At 41.6% G+C, this 12,817-nt stretch overlaps 1 protein-coding gene across 1 annotated transcript; it reads left to right on the top strand.

Moving 5' to 3' along the window:
• The first annotated feature begins 4,185 nt into the window (after nucleotides 1-4,185).
• On the top strand, nucleotides 4,186-8,966 carry LOC105932851 (forkhead box protein F2). The gene is made up of 2 exons (XM_012872147.3): nucleotides 4,186-6,117; nucleotides 8,215-8,966. The coding sequence occupies exons 1-2, from the start codon at nucleotides 5,142-5,144 to the stop codon at nucleotides 8,385-8,387; spliced, it is 1,149 nt and encodes a 382-aa protein (XP_012727601.1). The 5' UTR covers nucleotides 4,186-5,141; the 3' UTR covers nucleotides 8,388-8,966.
• The last annotated feature ends 3,851 nt before the right edge of the window (nucleotides 8,967-12,817 follow it).

The following is a 12,817-nucleotide window of genomic DNA, read 5'->3' as shown; positions in this document are numbered from 1 at the left end:
CACAGGCTGAGATGGGCAATCTCAGCCTCCAGCGCTTCACTTATTTAACTGTGCTGGACTCATGGTGACCAAACTACTGTAGAGTCAAAAGCAAACGCTTTGTGTTGGCAAAACAAATCTGTGTGGTGACAAACTAAAAATAGTGTCATCAGCTTTTTCTCTGTGTGTGTGTGTGTGTGTGTGTGTCCGTGTGTGAGAATGTGCGTTAGTTGTGTTTGTCTTCATGTATCTACGGTTCATTGGTCATTTCTTTTGTTTCTTAATATATATATGTAACTTTATTTATATTTTAAAGTTTTGTATGAACTACTGTAATGTATAATATGTATAATATATTAAATATTGACAAAGTCGTATTGCATTTATGCGGCTGCCCCAGAAAATACATGGAAACATGGAAATGTTTTTTTAATGACTGATTGACTGGAGTGTTGATTGATTCATTGACAGATGCATGTTCAATATTTTTATGAATAAAAACGTGAAACAATGGGACACTGATGTTTGGTGACTTTTTCACTGAAGAAATTAAAGGGAATTGGCCGAGGGGAACAGGTGCACATAAGTTATGGAGGGAGATGAAGATGAAGCACCTGCTGCTGAATCCCATCATGTGGCTCCTTACTGATGCTGGAAGTGTAGCTTCAAATCATGTTAGTCTAATTTAGTACAACCAAGTTTTACGTACATTTTAGTGTTTTCTAAGAGAAAAGAAATAACTTGAGGGAGACATAATTGCAATACACGATCACGATAAAATTAAAATACTGAATCAAAGTGTGAATATTAAACATAAACATAACGATGTTTTGAAAATTACCATAGGTTGGTCTTTTTCTATATAAAGTGCCCAGCGCACACTGAGACCATGCATCACAACGCCATTTATCGCAATAGAGCATTATTTGTTAGTCTTCATGCCACATGTCAAACAAGCAACTTTGTTGGCTTTTAGGGTCGCCAAAAAAAAAGGTCTGAGTCAGACTAAAAGTCTAAATGTTACTGTAAAGCACTATATATCATTTGATTTTATCCAGAAGAAGGTATGAGATCTTTTTAAATTGAATGATTGCTGCTAAATTATGTTGCCATGATCACGATAAACATGACAGATAAACACGTTAATTATAATGTGATGAAATCGGCTTACGCCATTTATAAAACCGGAATACAAAGGAATACTCTTTAAAAGACTAGTGATTATGCAGAAAAAATGTTAATTAGATGTCTGCACTGTGGAATCGGGAATCAATAAACTTTATTGTCACCCTATGTTACCATGGTGAAATTGTTTTGATATATATATATATATATATATATATATATATATATATATATATATATATATATATATATATATATATATATAAAGAAAGAAAGAAAGAAAAGAACAAGAAGGGGAATTAAACTTGTTTTTCTTCACTTTTTTTCCTGCTCAGAAATAGAGAACTATTGACGGGACACGTTCCCGCAGCTTGTTAATAATTCTTCTCCGGAGGGGCTTCAGTTGCTATCCACGGTCCTGAAACGGACCCCAGTCCCCGGAGCCAATAATCAGACATTGGACAACAAAACAAACAAACAAAAAACATCCAAGGGATGGGCTTCTTAGAAATAACAATCAGAATGTAATGTAGAAAACAATCCTTTGCAACACTGCACGGCAATGAACCCATCTATTAAATTTTGAAGTCATTACTCCTAATAGTGCCCATGCGGGAATTATGTATGTAACGTCAAAACAACAAAGGGCATCTCAAAGGCAAACCGGTCCGACCCACTTCCATTTATATACAAACTCAAAACGGTCCAAATTCAGATGAAATAATTCTAAAACCTTCAATCTTAGTTTTTCTCCAGATAATAGTAGCTCTGCTGTGAAGCTGCCAGCGTTTGATATGATGTCAGCTGCAACGGTAATAAAGTTTGCACCCTGTGGACTTTCATTTAATTGCTTTAGACTCCATTTTAAAAGAAATGTAAGCACTGGAATTGTAGCACCAAATAAAGAAAAATAGGAAGGAAATGCAATGCAGCATTACAGATATCTGAGGTAATTCCTGTAAAATAAAATACAATATAAAACATGGATTTTTTTTAAAGACAAACATTCGTGTTTGTGTGGAAAACAATTGGACTAAATTATCGGGTTTTTAGATCAACAGATCTCTCCGGGATTCACATATGTGCTGTAAACACGTAACGTTAGACATCTAGTGCGACGTTATTTGTGTTAAGGGGATAATTACTTGATTCAAACCGCAGTTCGCTTGTATACATGCGCAACACTTAAGGCAGCTGAGAACCGCGCAGATGCGAGCAGGGGGAGGAGAAATGCGCCAGGTGACAGGTGAAACTCCTCTGTTTGCAGGGACAATGCTGCAACCTGCAGGGGAAACACCGCAACAGCACACCTGTCTCATAGGTGCGGTCACGTGACCCCGGGCGTCCACAGCATCTCGCGTTGTTGGCGTCCAATTTCGCTGCGCAGCTGACGCGCATGCTTCGAATGTTGCATCCCATGTCGGCGGCTCCGCCTGGGCTGAAGACGAGGCCTAATCGAGCTCAGAACGGGAGGCAGAGAGAGGATTGAAACTGAACAGTAAGGCAGGCACAATGTTAGGAAGTCCAAACAGTCTGTCACCCCGGCCGAAGTGAACCGCGTCTGACCTCCCAGAGTGCCGAAGAGGCTGCTCCAAAGCTCCCGGCACCGCTGCAGGAAACACAAGCAGAGAGGCAGGACAAAAGCACAGCAGCCAAACAAACGTTACACCACTAGCCACAAGGCCTGAACATGCTGTACTTTATTTGATTTGAATTTACTGTTTTAGTTCTAAATAGGATATGGGAAATTAGGCGCAATTTAAGGCAAGAAGCAACTTTTGTAAGTTTGTTTATTTGGCCTTAGGATATGACAAATAAATGAACTATATAATTTTCTCAGTTTAAAATAAATTATTTGCGCAAAAGCGAGTCAGACTGTTACAAAGAAATGAATTCACCTGAGCCACGGCAGGACCGAAGCAGTCTCTCCAAGTCCACCTATTTTCCTGATGACATTTAACCACTAAAACACACAGAAGTACTAATTCTGATGGGATTTGGGTTTATTTGGGTCTCCGGCCGTGATCGTATAGTACACGACCAGAACGCCCCGTCACCAAAGACCTCTGCGGAGCTGTGGCCGTCGATCGCTGGGATATTTCCGACAGACCAAATTAGAACCGAGCTGAAGCTGCGGTCCGTAAAAAGCGGCCGGATCAGCGTCTTCAAAGCGGACCCGCAGAACAAAGATTCCCTCTGCAAACCGAGGCATCCTGATCTCAGCGGGGGGCATACGTTTTTTTGATGTCGCAGGAAATTTCTGGAGCCGTTACTGGTGTGTGTGTGTGTGTGTGTGTGTGTGTGTGTGTGTGTGTGTGTGTGTGTGTGTGTGTGTGTGTGTGTGTGTGTGTGTGTGTGTGTCTCGTTGGAGGGAAACTGATTTTTATCCACATGCACAGCCTTTTGTTTTGCAAAGTCCAACGCTTGGTTCAGCGGCTGTGCTTAGAAAAAAAAACAAAAAAAAACAACATCAAAACCTTTAAAAGGCCTTGAAGGGTAAACGCACCTCTGGGGGCACTGAACTAATCTGCATGGATCAATGTTCCGGAAACTTGTGCAAAGGCTTCTTTTGACAATAAATCTCAATCTATGGCTTTTTATGAGAATGATGCACAGTCACATCCACTTAAAAAAAGCCCAAGTGTCAATCAGTTTCTGATGACGTTGTGCTCTCCATCGCTCCGTTGAAGCGCGGACGTTAATATTACCTTTACGGGATATTGAACTCCATCATGTCGGACAAATCTGTCTGTGATGTCTCCATAGGGGCGGAAACTGTCGACGCCCGCTCGCCTAATTTCGCTTTTCTCTCTCTAATGAACGCGGGGCCCCTGGGACAAGCTCCGGCCCCGGGGCGGTAAGCTGACACTGGCGCGCTGTGTGTGGTATCCAGGGCCGGGCTTGATGGAAAAAGCCTGCTTCCACTCATGTCAAAGTCATTTACTCAGAGCAACCCCCCCTCTCTCTCTCCCTCTCTGTCTGTCTGTCTGTCTCTCTCTCTCTCCCCCCGCTTACACACGCACGGTAAAGACCACCACCTCCATCTCTCACACTCCTCGCCCCTCTGCAAGTCCGGCACCGCCACAGTTTGTTTTTGTTATCCTCTGGGCCATTTTGAGAGGAAATTATGAGCAAAATAATACAAATAACACGGAGCTAGGCATTCTTCAGAAATGGGGACGGGTTGCATGAAGAGCTGTATATTCTGAGCACTGTGGTGGATTTTTGGAGATGTTGTCAGGGGACTGCTTTGTGGCTCAAATTGCGTCATTCAGAAAGGAGTTTTTTTTTTTTTTTTTTTACCTTGTGCTGAAGGCGTGTGGCGCTGTTGATTGGGATGTCTGGGGGAGGTTTGATAAATCGCTTATTTGCGTGTAGTCCAGGCTGGGGGAATAAGCGATGGGAGGGGAAAAGGAAGACAAGGAGAGGAGAGAATGTGGGCGCTAACGCTGCTCAAAACGGTGAGTGGACTCGGGCCAGAGCTGGCGTGGGTGTGGGAGGGGCCGAGGGAGACTGTTTTCGTCACTGAGAGTGAAGCTGAGGAGAAAGGGTGGGGGGCACCCGCAGAGGGAAGAAAGATTTATGAAATGATAGGTGGTCAGGATTTGTTTGTCTGGACTTTTGCGGGCAATAAGACCCAGAGTTTTTTTTTTTTTTTTTTTGGTTCTTCCTCCATTAAGGAGGTCAATGGCCACCCGGCGCGTCACACAGCGCCACTTAGCGCCGGTGTGACACCCAGCGGAGCCCTGGACACTCAGTCTCCAGTGGATAACCAGCTCCCCCCACTCTCCCTTCCTCTTCCTCTCTCTGTCAGCGCGTAGCCGCTTTGCGTTCTGCATGCGTCAAAGGAGAACCGTGCGTAACGGGAGAGTCGTGCGTAACTGGAGACAGATTTCTCTCCATTTTGCGCTCAGATTCTGGGGACCACTGGTGGTGCAACGCTCACTGACCGCTGGAACTCTGCACATTTTTTGCTCCCGAGCTTCTTTCTCCCTCCCTCTCTCCTTTATCTACGCCAGCTGTACGTCAGAGCTGACATGACAACCGAGACCACTCAGCAGCAGCTGGACCCTCCGCCTCCTCTGAGATCCAGCCCGGCGTCCGGCGTCCTGCACCCCGCTATGCTGAGCCCACAGGCCGCCACGGAAAGCGCTTCTGCGGGCGCCAAAGGGAAGAAGAGCAGCTCAGGTTTGAGGCGACCAGAAAAGCCGCCGTACTCCTACATCGCTCTCATCGTCATGGCAATACAAAGCTCACCCACCAAACGGCTGACCCTCAGTGAGATCTACCAGTTTCTGCAGGCTCGCTTCCCGTTCTTCAGGGGTTCGTACCAGGGTTGGAAAAACTCAGTCCGACACAATTTGTCACTGAACGAGTGTTTCATCAAGCTGCCCAAAGGACTGGGCCGGCCTGGGAAGGGCCACTATTGGACCATCGATCCGGGCAGCGAGTTTATGTTTGAAGAGGGTTCGTTTCGGCGCAGACCCAGAGGCTTCAGGAGGAAATGTCAAGCTCTGAAGCCCATGTACCGGATGATGAACGGCATCGGCTTCGGCACCTCCATTCTACCGCAGAGCTTCGACTTCCAGGCTCCATCCGCCACCCTCGCATGTCACAGCAACAGCTACAACCTGGACATGATGAGCAATTCAATGGCTGGAGGATACGACGGCCTGAGCGGGGGCCACCACGTCCCCCATATGTCCCCCAGCCCCGGATCTACGTACATGGCGAGCTGCCCCGTCCCTCCGAGCGGGGAGTACGGGCCGGACAGCAGCAGCAGCCCTGTCCCGTCCTCTCCGGCCATGGCCAGCGCGCTGGACGGCCACTCCCCGTACGCCTCCACGTCCGCGCACTGGGCTTCCTCCGGCGGGTCCCCCTACATCAAACAGCAGCCCCTGGCCTCCAGCAGCCCGGCATCCTCCGGTTTGCACTCCGGCATGTCGCCCTACTCTCTGGAGCAGAGTTACCTCCACCAGAACGGCAGGGACAGCCACTCAGCTGACATATCAGGTACCAAAACATGGCTCAAACTGGGGAGCATAGTCTGAAATGGTTCAGTGAGAGTAGAAAATAAATGACCTTTATGTTAAACCTCTGATTTAAATTTGATTTGAAGGCGAAACTAAAAATGTCCATTCCAGCCCTAAAAGAAAGGCGTTTATAACGGTTCAAATATAACGACTGGCAAATTATAATTAACATTTAGAATACAACGGTTTATCAACAATGGTAGTGATTTTGTACATTTGTGATAATAGATTTTTAGTTTGGAGTAATGAAGTTTTCTGTTTTCTCTACATTTTGTTTTATCTCTTTACCGATGTTAGGATCTGAATGCAAGTTTGCTCCACAGTAACTTTATTAGTATTAAAGTTATTGTAAGGTGATTGAATGTGGATTAAATTACATTTTACTGCCTAAAATCAGCATGCATAAAACTTACAATAAAACAGCGGCAGGTTTTTGCCCATTAAATTTAGAAGAAGAAAAAATCAGCCTTTAAGTCTGCGTCGTGCACAGTTTGCAGGATTACTTTCTGACAGCCGTCAATTTGCCCTGCGATTAATAAAATAAAGGAACCCCTTTTTGCGTCTGCAGCTCACCATAGTTTACCTTAACAGGACAGAGTGAAGCTTTACTAAAGTCTAGGGATTTCACGGGGGCGAGCGAAGCGCGCAGGAGCACAGAAAGGGTCCCAGAGGTTAACCAAACAAAGCCTGCGCAGGTCGGACCACACCGGCGGTGGATTTAAACCGCGGCGCATCCGCCCTGTCCTACTTTACGCAGAGGCTGAGAGGAAGATGCAGGCTGCGGAGCAACGGTGCTGTCACTCACAGCGGCTGCTGTGTTGTGTGTGGAAACAGGCGCAACGTCACCCTGTGGCCCGCAGCACAAAGCCTGCAGCCTCCCCCCGAAAAACACTCACATCTGGAGTCCTTATGACCCCCCGATGAAGCCTCCTCATTTATTTTCTCCGTTTCTGGAATTAGAAGCTCACTCTCAGACCCCAACATGATGCTCACCAGATCAGGTTTAAAAAAGAAACATCGCTGAGATGGGAACCTCAAGGGAACTGCTGATCACAAACATATATTTCCTAATTCATATCTGGACCAAACGGATGGAAATAAACGCGTTAAACGAGCGGTAAATATCGCACATCGAGATAATCGGATATGTTAGCTTCCTCAGGAAGGACAATGTTTCTGAAAAAAAAAAACATCTGAACTAATTTCGAACCTTTAATCATTTATTTTTTTCGTATTTTTTTAAGTAATTTCAAACTTAAGTTAGGGAAACAATACCCAATGAGTTTAGAAGGCAAACCCACTTTCTATTATCACATCCTAAATAAACAGTAAACCTGATTTGATTTATTATTTAAGTAATAATAACGAAAAGCCGTTTGGCACAATATTTTCTGCAGAATCATTATTTACCATGCATACACGGTGATCCCACTCCTGCTTTTTCTCAGCCATCCATCTTACAACGATCATCGGATTTCCCCCTAATATTAACAGATGTGCAAGTATTCACAAACAGATTCCTCCCAAAAAAAAGGCAATTAAAGGATCAAATAATAACAACAAAAAACACGGCTTGGTGGGAAATATCATTGGAAGAATAAATGAACGAAAACTGGTATACAAGCAGATAAACAGAGGCGTTACTGCGCTTTTAGGACACTGTTGCTAATTTTCCTTTAAAAAAAAAATCCTACATGCTGAAACTTGTATATATATATTTGTGTAACTTTATAAATGAAGAGGAAATGTTTGGTTAGGTTCTTCTTCTTAATAATATTATTTTCTGGATCAGGTTATTTTTATTAATTCATTTAGGTTTTATGTTCATCTGTTTATGTTCAGGCTTTATGTTCATATGTTCATTTTCAGCACCGCAACCACTCCTGCATTTATAATTTGGCTTGTTTGGGTTTCATTTCGGTAAAAGAGGAAAATTATATTGCCCATTTAAATAATAATTTAAAAAAAAAACATCACCATCCAGGCCTAAAACAGTCCGTGCACAGCGCTTAGAAGCAGACCTGCGCTGCGGATTTCTCCATTTAAAGCTCTCTCCCCACCGTGTCTCTCTCCACAGTGGGCATTCCGCGCTACCAGAGCCACTCCTCGGTGTGCGACAGGAAGGACTTTGTGTTGAACTTTAACGGCATCTCGTCCTTCCACCCCTCCGCCGGCGGATCCTACTATCACCACCACCACCACCACCACCCGCAGAGCGTGTGTCAGGACATCAAACCGTGCGTGATGTGAGCTCGGACTCCCCGCAGAGGGAGGCATGGACGGAGGGAGGAGCGCCGACGGTCACAGTCAAACTGCAGCTCCGTCACGTCTGAAGAAACAGGAACAAAACCAGCGGACATGTCGGGTTTTGAAGGATCCGTGGACGGCATCCCCCGTCGTCCACCATCACGCGTTTTGGCCTTTCGAGTGCAACTTAAATGTGTGTATTTCTGTTAGGACTTAAGGAGAAAAGATGCATTGGAGGGAAGAAATGAAGAAACCCCAGAGGCCTTTTTAGTAAAAAAAAATAAATAAATCAAATAAAAACCACTTCGCCTTTTTATGAACCCTGACGAGCTTTCTTGATCCAAAGAAGCCTCAGAAACACGACTGTTATAATGTGTTTGCCTTTATAACACGCGCAAACTGCTTATATCCCATGTAACGATGTTTTTTTTTTCTTTGTTTGTTTTACAATATTTGTATAAGTACACACACAACGCTTTCGACTTCCATGAACTGCAACAATTCTTGCACTTATTGTATAACCATTGCCGACTTTTATTTGTCTTGTTAAAGGTATCAATAAAGCTGATATATATTTTAGGATTTAGGCTTCTATATGTTACAAAGTGACACCAGAGATGTGGCCCCCGAAAATCCAGGTAGAGACTATAATCACAATTATGTCATTCTTCGGGACATTGTAGATATTTAATGTGGTTTAATCACGTTCAACCCAAGCAAAATTTCGTTAAATAGACGTTATTTTCCGTGTATAAATACGGCTAAATAAAGACGTCTAGTGGCGTAAAATGTTTTTGAAAATCGGCCAGGTGGTATTTTTTTAGGCTGAACCTAGACTGGATACATGGGCCTAAAAAAGAATAAGAATAAAATAATTTATGGGCAAATGACGTCCTATACGTCCGGTGATCTCAGAGAGTCCGATTTCTTTTAAAATATCCTACAAATAATGTTAATCTCAACATGTTATAGAGGCGCAATCTTCACGACAAGTTAAATATAATGTGATCGTGGTGCTCTTGCAGGGCAAGTGTATTTATTTGGGACCATTCATGCACAAGGTAACTGAAAGTGCTTTACGGGAAAATAAAGGGTCACAGGTGAAGAACATTATACTAAATGCAAGAATTCCCCTAAGGTGATTATTTTAATAAGCAAGCATTTCATAAAAAAAGAAACTAACATTAAAAAAACAAGTTAGTAAGATATGATGAAAATGAACTAAAACGAAAATCAACATTGATTTAACAGTAAACAGTGATGTCTTCAGTTCAGATTTAAAAAGTCTTTGTACATGTCAGGTTTTAAGGGAGTTTCTCCAAGAGCTGAGGAGCATAGAAACTGGACGCTGCCTCTCTTTCTTTAGACATGTTTAACATTTGCTCTTTTGGATATTTATTTATTTTTTGCCAACCACTCATAATTGCCATTTTTCTCTCCTGAAAACAGTAAAAACAATACAATACCACCATATATATATATATATATATATATATATATATATATATATATATATATATATATATATATATATATATATAAAGATAGATGGGTCTGCACCTGTGATTACAAAAGGCGTGTTTCAGTGACAGGTATATGACGATATGTAAAACTCTTAGGTCTTAAGGACAAAATTCGTCCTTTTAAAGTATTTCTAAGTTTCATCTTTTTGCTTTTTACCTTTATCCTGTCTTTTTACAGTGATTTTCCAGGCAGAGATTCACTGACACGTGTAGCGTTTGAATCCAGTCGCCACTACTGAAAAAAAAATGTGTTCAATGCAAATTTCTATGTAGTTATTTTCCCCCTATTTTTAAACATTTACAAGTAAGGGGATGCTATTTATCTTTTTTGAATACAAGCGAATTTTACCAGATTTATATTGAAATTTGCACTTGGATGGAAGAGATGGGTTTCAGCTGCAAGCATATTAAGATATCTGGGTTTTGAAGCATTGCAACATTTACAGTTATTTGTGTTGGTGCACACATTTTCAAGTGAAAACAGAAATACACGTGTGCAAAAACAGAGAACATGTTGCAGTTTTAAAAAGAAGAAATAATAATACATCAACTTTATTAATGTAATGTGAGATTGGCATGAACTAATGTACATCCTTTAGAGTAATCCAGTCTGAAACTGGTTAGTTTAAGGCCATTAGTGAATTAAAGTGTAAAGATGTTCTAAAGTAAGTTCATGCTTTAAAGAAATCTGTCAGAGTAAAACAAGTACAGGAAGGAGTTTTAAGCAGGAACAAAAGTACAAATGTAGAAGTGTATGCCAATTCGTTCATGGCCACGTTTGCTTTGTTATTTTCAACCAAAAAACTGTTACAAATAAAATAAATAAAAAGAAAAAAAACTTTTTGCACTTTTCTACCAAGTCAGTCAAAGCAGAAGGACTCAAACGTATTGCTGCAATGTGTGAACCTCATGAGGTCAAAACTCTTTCAGAGAATTTTTTTTCATATATATTGAATTTAGACACCACTTCAATGACTGTAGTCAAAGCCACCACCAGGCTGTTTTGCACAACTGGAAGTCTCCATGCTGACCATCAAGGGCTGTCAACGTCTCCAGACGCCACGTAAACAAAGGAGCCACCCGAGGCCCTGGAAATGCAAGGACTTTATTTTCAGGGTGCAGCAAACAGATGACACTGACACAGAGCTGCTTCGTCACCCAAACACAAAGCAGACGTGGCTTTTTCTCTGGGTTTGCTGCATCACAGCTATAACGCAGGTATGCAGATGGTTTACAGGCTGCGGGTCTAAATTAAGCCGCTGGCATCTTCAGCTTCTTGCTACATGTGAGAAAATGTTTTCTCCGTTACCTCATTGTTTATTTGTCAAACTAAACCTTTTCCAACCGGGAAAATAAAAAAATAAAATAAAAAACCAGGCCTCTGATGTTGTGTGGCAACACAAAAAATATCAGGGTGAGTCAATGTAGGAAGCTGGCAAAGAATAAATTAGAAAATACCTGCAGGTAATACTGCTTGTAGGATGGGGGCAGGATATATGGGGCCAAAATCTGCGCCAAAATCTGATTATAATTAAGTTTCAGTCAGTATGATCAAATAACCCAGAACAATATAGTATGGAGAGTGTTGTGCTGAATGAGTAAATACAGTTTCAGTGGATGCTAGGTCAAAAAGAAAGTAAGTCTGAATGAACATTAAGTTATTTGTGATGTTTATCCAATAACATAGAAGTTGCTTCCACAACTGCTGGATTTTTGTGAAACTTATCCTCTAGTACATAAGGCTAGACTGCCATCTAGTGGCAACAATGAAAAACACAACTGCAAGAAGTGGAGTAAAAAAACATCCAGATGTCCTTTTTTTTAGATTGATGAATAGAAAACAATATTATTGTAACAATGTTAAAGCAATGGGGGGGGGGGAAACAATGGTTTATATCATAACATAATTACCCATCTGTTCATTTGACACACTATGACATTAGTCAAGCCCCCAAATACCTTTATGAAGCTTGTTTATGTACAAAAGTTAAGATATTTACACTTTGACACACAAAACCCTTAAAGTGTACGCACCCCCTATGAAAATTAAGTGAAGGGGGAAAAAAACACCCAAAATATATGTTTAAAAGTTGACTTTAAATGTTTTTTCCCCACATATATACACCCTCTACAGTTCAAAATGAAAAGCAAACAGTTTTATTTAAGGGAATAAAATGATGTGCAAATAAAAAAATAAATATCTGGAGGCATATTATCCTTGCCTGCAAGTTGATTTCTGCATTCACAAACACACAAGAATCCATCTTGTTCTGCTTCCACCTCAACTGTAACAAACCAGAAATGGTGAACAGGTCCTCCTGTGTGGCAGCCACTGAGCTTTATTATACACTGGAGTGCAAATAGCCTGCTGTTAGAACGAGTCGCTTTGAATCCACCAGCCGCCATATTGGTACTCCCTATTTTCCTCCAGTAACTAGGCAATATGTGCGCTACAGCATCGAATAACGAGGATTTTCTCATGTTCAGGGGGGGCTTAAAACTTTTAAAATGTCTAATGCCATATACTTTTATGTTATGTTCTAAAACTATCAAGTACTGAGAGAGTCATGTGCTGAAATATTTTGCATTTTTTTATTTAAATATATATATATATATATATATATATATATATATATATATATATATATATATATATATATATTTAATATGAATAACATGTAAAATATTTCAGCACCTGATTTCCTAGTAGTTGATAGTGTTAGTACATCCACTGACTGTAGAACTACCTATGAAACATTTTCACACAGCTAGAAAACTGCTTGTTGTTGCAACCAAATCATATGGGATTCTGTGAGAGTAGGGAGTAGCAAGATGGCAGCCAGTGACATCAGTTTTTCGGCAAAATCAGCACTCCATATATAATATAACTCAGTGGTGGCAGCACAGGAG

This window comes from Fundulus heteroclitus, chromosome 9 (assembly GCF_011125445.2).
Source record: "Fundulus heteroclitus isolate FHET01 chromosome 9, MU-UCD_Fhet_4.1, whole genome shotgun sequence".
Taxonomy (NCBI): domain Eukaryota; kingdom Metazoa; phylum Chordata; class Actinopteri; order Cyprinodontiformes; family Fundulidae; genus Fundulus; species Fundulus heteroclitus.
Note: the sequence above shows the minus strand (reverse complement) of the source record. Positions and strands in the feature narration are given on the sequence as shown.